Source organism: Nicotiana sylvestris, chromosome 7 (assembly GCF_000393655.2).
Source record: "Nicotiana sylvestris chromosome 7, ASM39365v2, whole genome shotgun sequence".
Classification (NCBI taxonomy): domain Eukaryota; kingdom Viridiplantae; phylum Streptophyta; class Magnoliopsida; order Solanales; family Solanaceae; genus Nicotiana; species Nicotiana sylvestris.
Genome location: NC_091063.1, coordinates 83,410,476 through 83,416,895, shown reverse-complemented (window position 1 = coordinate 83,416,895; position 6,420 = coordinate 83,410,476). Strand labels below are relative to the sequence as shown.

Below are 6,420 nucleotides of genomic sequence, written 5' to 3'. Positions count from 1 at the left end.
GATGTGAATGTGAATGTTGTGAATGGGAACAAGAGCGAGAATTGCTTCTATTTGTAGAACAGTTACCTTCTGAGTTGCCTGCAAAACTTAAAACACAATGCCTGCAGATTATGTGGTTATTGCGGAAATTTAAACATGATGCAAATTCCTTTCGGACCATGATAGTTGTCTTTTGACGATGAGGATGATGTCCTTAGACCATGATATCCCCATGAAGTGTATGATAAGGGATTCGCAGGCCATGAAATGGTGTCGTCGAGCCATGAGGATGGTGCCTTTAGACTATAACGCCTTGGATAATGATGTGTAGTTTCGGGAGATCCTCAAGCCATGACATGATATCTTCGGGCTATGAGGATAATGCCTTCAGACTATGACGCCTTCAGACAATGTGGAGATGTTTCAGCCCATGAAATGTAAAGATGCAGTGGTATCAATCTTTTGATAGAGGGAACAGGTGATGCTTAGTCATATAGGAAGCGAAACAAGGCAGTGTTTAGCCTTATGCAGTAATGGAGACAGTGCTTAGTCTCATGCGATGTAATGAGGCAGTACTTTTCCCTATGCAGAGAAAGACATTATTTAGCCTTATGCCAGTGATGGAGACAATGCTTAGTCTCATGCGCTGTAATGAGGGCAGTGCTTTGCCCTATGCAGAGAAAGGCAATGTTTAGCCTTATGCAATAATGGAGGCAGTTCTTAGCCTCATGCAATGTAATGGAGACAACTTTTAGTCTCATGCAAAGAAAGACAACGTTTAGCCTTATGCAATAATGGAGGCAGTGCTTAGCCTTATGCAATTTAATGTGGGTAATGCTTAGTCCTATGTAATGTAATGAGGGCAGTGCTTAGCCCTATGCAATGTAATAAGGGCAGTGCTTAGCCCTATGCAGAGAAATGAGGGCAGTACTTAGCCTAAATGGGGAGAAGCGACGATTAAACATGAGGAAGAAAAGTGATTCTTAACTTGACGCGTTTGTGCTTGGAGACTTCTATCAGTGTGAAAGATAGTTGTCTTGCTATGTATTCATGGACGTGCTTTTTATGTCTGTTATGCTTGCATCCAAAGAAAAATCATGAGTTTTTGGGGGGAAAGGTCGGTCCTTGCTTTTGATTTTGCATTTGCTCCTTATCTTGATGCCTTGTTTGATTCGCCCTAGGTAGCATTTGCCTACTATGGAAGTGTAGTTTTTCGAAAACATGCATGTACGGTAAATCATTTGTAAGTAATGCAATTGCTTTTAAAACTACTGAACAAAAGTAAATAGTTTGGTCGAATTGTAGACTGTGACATGCTTTGAGACATTGAAACCTTCTTAACTCATAATTTTGAGGACCCCCTCAAAACTTTGCCCCAGTTTAATGTATAGGTCTGGCAATTCATTCCGTGGCGATCCTTGATGTAGTGAGATTGACATAAACTCAAACTCTTGCCCCGTTTTCTGACCATATAGGGGAATGAAGATTTTATTATGATGTGACCGAACCCTTAGGGCTGCCTACGTATCCCCTCTTAAATGTGAATCAGCTCAAGTGTAGTTCATGTTACATCAAAAGAAAGTGCAAATAAAACCTCAAATATAATATCTCTTGACGACGTCCGAATTGATAGGTTTTGGCCATATTTCTTCATACATCTCGTCAAGTATAAGTGCTCCTCCTATCAGTACTCGGTGAACCATATAAGGGCCTTGCCAGTTAGGTGAGAATTTTCCTTTTGCCTTGTCCTGATGCGGGAAGATCTTCTTCAACACCAATTTCCCTGGTGTGAATTCCCTCGGTCTAACCTTCTTGTTGAAAGCCCTTGCCATTATATCCTAGTAGAGTTGACCATGACATACTGCGTTCATCCTCTTACCGTTAATTAGAGCTAGTTTCTCATACCAACTTCGTATCCATTCCCGCGTCGCTGAGCTCGGCCTCCTATATGATTCTTAGGGAAAGAATCTCCATCTCAGTGGGTATAACAACTTCAGTACCATAGACCAGTAGATACGAGGTTGCCCCAGTTGACGTGCGAACTGTGGTGCATTATCCGAACAAAGAAAGTGGTAGCTTCTCATGCCATTGCTTGTAGTTATCCACCATCTTCCTTAATATCTTCTTGATGTTCTTGTTGGCGGCTTCGACGACTCTATTCATTTGCGACCTATATGCTACAGAGTTCTGGTGCTTGATTTTGAATTTTTTACACACGGCTTTCATAAAATCACTGTTGAGATTGGCAGCATTGTCGGTAATGATTGACTCAAGTACTCCGAATCGGCAAATGATACGATCTCGGATGAAGTTTGCTATGACCTTTTTAGTCACAACTTTATAGGAAATATCTTTGACACACTTTGTGAAGTAATCTATAGCCACCAAAATGAATATGTGTCTATTGGAACCAGCGAGTTCAATCGGTCTGATGACGTCCGTGCCCCAGGCAGAGAAAGGCCAGGGTGAGCTTGTTGCATTGAGCTCCTTGGGTGACACCCGTATCATACCAGCATGTACTTGACATTCGTGGAACTTTTGAACATATTTGATGCAGTCTGTCTCCACAGTCATCCAGAAATACCCTGCCCTTAATATCTTCTTGGCTAGAATAAACCTATTCATGTAAGGTCTGCAGGTTCTGGCGTGTATCTCTTCGAGCAACCTAGATGCCTCCTTGGCATCAACACATCGCAACAATCCCAATTCAGGAGGACTTCTATACAGAATTCCTCCTCTCTGAAAGAACTGGTTGGCCAATCTTCGTAGCGTGCGCTTTTGAGTGAGTGTAGCATTTCTTAGGTATTCTCCTTTCTCCATCGGGATAGGGTCAATAAAATTCTTTTCTGGATGTTGTATCATGGAAGACAAGGTAGCTAGCGCATCAGCAAGCTCATTCTGAACTCTTGGAACATGTTTGAATTCCATCTTCGTAAACCTCTTGATCAAATCATGCACACAGTACATGTATGACAATATTTTAGTGTTCTTGGTAGCCCATTCTCCATGTACTTGATGTACCGGTAGATCTGAATCTCCGATTACCAACAACTCCTGAATATTCATATCGATGGCCAATTTGAGTCCCAAGATGGAAGCCTCGTATTCCTCCATATTGTTGGTATATGGGAACCTAAGCTTGGCAGATACCGGGTAATGTTGATCGGTTTCTGATACCAAAATAGCTATGATGCCCACTCCTTTAAAGTTTGTGGCTCCATCAAAAAACATCCTCCAACCATCATATGTTTCGTCAATATCTTCTCCTATAAACGACACTTCCTCATCGAGAAAATACATCTTCAATGGTTCATATTCTCCGTCTACGGGGTTCTCTGCCAAGTGATTGGACAATGCTTGTGCCTTGACCACCTTTTGAGTCACATAGATGATGTCGAACTCACTTAGCAATATCTACCACTTTGCTAGCTTACCAGTAGGCATAGGTTTCTGAAAGATGTATTTCAGCAGATCTATCCTCGATATGAGATATGTGGTGTATGTGCAGAAGTAGTGCCTAAATTTCTAAGATATCCATGTTAAGATGCAACAGGTGCGTTCCAACAAAGAGTACCGGGCTTCGTAAGGTGTAAACTTCTTACTCATATAGTATATCGCCTGCTCCTTTCTCCCGGTTTCATCATGATATGCCAGGACGCAATCAAAGGCTCCATCCAACACGGACATGTATAGCAATAAAGGTCACTCGGGATCTGGTGGGACAAGCACGGGTGGCTTGGATAGGTACTCCTTGATTTATCAAAAGCCCTTTGACACTCTTCCGTATAGCTTGCCACATTATCTTTCCTCTGCATTTTGAAGCCCGGCTCACATATTACCGTTGATTGTTGTATAAAGTGGTTTATAGAATTGAGGCGTCCCAAAAATCTCATGACATCATTTTTACTCTTTGGTGGTGGCAAGTCCTGAATAGCTTTGATTTTTGACGAGTCTCACTAAATACCGCGACTACTGATGATAAAACCTAGCAACTTTCCATCAGGGACTCCGAAAGCACATTTCGCAGGATTCAAATTCAGATTATTCCTTTATAGTCGGTCGAAAAAACTTTATATCTGCTATGTGATCCGAACTCCTCTTGGACTTGATAACGACATCATCCATGTATACCTCTAATTCTTTATGTATCATATCATGGAAAAGAGTAGTCATGGCCCCCGCGTAGGTAGCCCCGATGTTCTTTAAACCAAATAGCATCATTTTGTAACAATATATCCCCCATGGTGTGATGAAGGCTGTCTTTTCGGCGTCCTCTTCATTCATCCAAATCTGGTTATATCTTGCGAAGCAATCCACAAAAGATTGGAGTTCATGCTTGGCACAGTTGTCGATCAGTACGTGTATGTTGGGCAGCGGGAAATCATCCTTAGGGCTTGCTCTGTTCAGATCTCAATAGTCAACGTACACCCTGACCTTCCCATCCTTCTTTGGAACCAGTACAATGTTGGCTAGCCAAGTTGGATACTCGACCACCTGAAGGACCTTGGCTTTGATCTGTTTGGTAACCTCTTCCTTTATCTTTAGACTCATATTCGTCTTGAATTTCCCGAGCTTATGCTTTGCAAGCGGACACATAGGGTTGGTAGGTAGCTTTTAAGCCACTATGGATGTGCTTAATCCTGTTATGTCATCATAGGACCATGCAAAAATATCCTTATATTCCCTTAGAAATCTGATGTACTCTTCCTTCTCTTATGGCGATAGATGAATGCTAATTCGAGTTTCTTTGACTGTTTTAGAATCTCCTAAGTTAACTACCTCAGTTCTTCCAAATTGGACTTGGGTTTATTCTCAAAATTTTCTACCTCTTTGACAATTTCCTTAGGTACTATATCAGCTTCCTATTCTTTTGAATCACTTTCCTTATGTTGCATTGTCTTATTACATGTCACAGTCATAGGTTCATCAAAATATGTAATAATTATGCTGAAATAGAATGTAGAAAGATATTATATAAATAAACGAAAAGCAATGATGCATTAATAAAACTTAAAAACTGTCAGCAAGCACGACTCGATGTCTCGAGTAATTATTTCAAAACAAAAGACTGAAAATGTCTTAAATGCCAAAAACAATTTTAAAATAAATCATGCTAATTATTCCAAGGCTACCCAGGTGCTCGGCGAGACTGGGATGGTACAACAGTCTAGTTCCTGAGAACAGGTCCTTCTCTCACTGTCTGAATGGTAAGGTCTTCCTCTTCCTCCAAGATTGCACTACAGTCCATATTTTCCTCGTCCAGCTACATCTTTCTCATGCCAGCCAAAACCTCATCTTCCTCGGATCCCAAATCACATCAGTCTGGCAGAATGTCTGGTGTAGTGGTGGTATGGGTTGTTCCAATGGATAGTAAAAGTCACACCACGGTGGTATCCAATCATTATATTCTTGCACGATGTATTCATATCCGAGACCAAAGGTGGTGCCATGATATTGTGGTCATATCGGTTCTGTGATCCCTTAAAGATTTGGACTAAGACTTTGCTTGGTTCATACCCTAACCACATCAGTATGCTCTCTATCTTGTTGCTCCACCATCGCCCTTTCTCGTTTGCATTTATCCGCTCAATGCTGTGATATGTTTCTCTCGCCCTAAATTTCCTCCTATTTCTCGAACGCTGGCACAGTCTGGTTGGTGTAGATAGGGTTACTTCCATCTCAATGAATAATTGCCTCTTGATGATTCCACTCGTACTTCATAGTCTAGTGCAGAATAGAAGGGACTGCCATAGCTGCATGTATCCATGATCGTCCTAATAACAAGTTATAAGTAGCGGATATATCTAACACCTGGAATTCAACGTCGAACCAAGTTGGGCCCATTTGCAAATCCAGTTTGGTCTCTCCGATAGTGGCACTCTAAGAACCATCAAATGCCTAAACATTCATACTTCCTATCCATATCGCATGCAGGTCTATACCTAGTCTCTTGAAAGTAGTCAACAGGCATATGTTCAGACTTGAACCCCCGTCTATCAGAACCCTAGCAATGAACTTGTCTTCATATTGCATAGTGATGTGCAATGCTTTGTTTTGACTTAATCCTTTTGGCGGTAGCTCATCTTTCTGGAAAGTAATCTTGTGGCTCTCTAGTATTTGTCCTACCATATTCGCCATCTCTCGACTAGTGATACCGGTGGGTACATAAGCTTCGCTTAACACCTTCATCAAGGCATTCTTGTGCACATCTGAGTTTTGTAACAGTGATAAGATGGATATTTGAGTGGGAGTCTTGTTTAAGTGATCAACAATAGAGTATTCCCTAGCTTGTACCATCCTCCAAATATCATCAGTGCCTGCCTCCACGACAGGTAGTTTCAGTGCGGTCTCCTTACTTGTTCCTCCAAGATTTTTAGGTGTGTAATCCCTGTCGGTTCTAGTCATTCCTTGTGCAACACCAGTCTCTTCCATCTTGGATTT

The 6,420-nt window shown here is 41.5% G+C and overlaps 1 protein-coding gene across 1 annotated transcript; it reads right to left on the bottom strand.

The window, feature by feature from the left end:
* Positions 1–2,031: 2,031 nt before the first annotated feature.
* Positions 2,032–4,530, bottom strand: LOC104226061 (uncharacterized). The gene is made up of 2 exons (XM_009777940.2): positions 4,414–4,530; positions 2,032–3,351 (listed from the first exon to the last, which is right to left on the bottom strand). Exons 1-2 carry the CDS (start codon positions 4,528–4,530, stop codon positions 2,032–2,034), a joined length of 1,437 nt encoding a protein of 478 aa, XP_009776242.2.
* Positions 4,531–6,420: the final 1,890 nt, after the last annotated feature.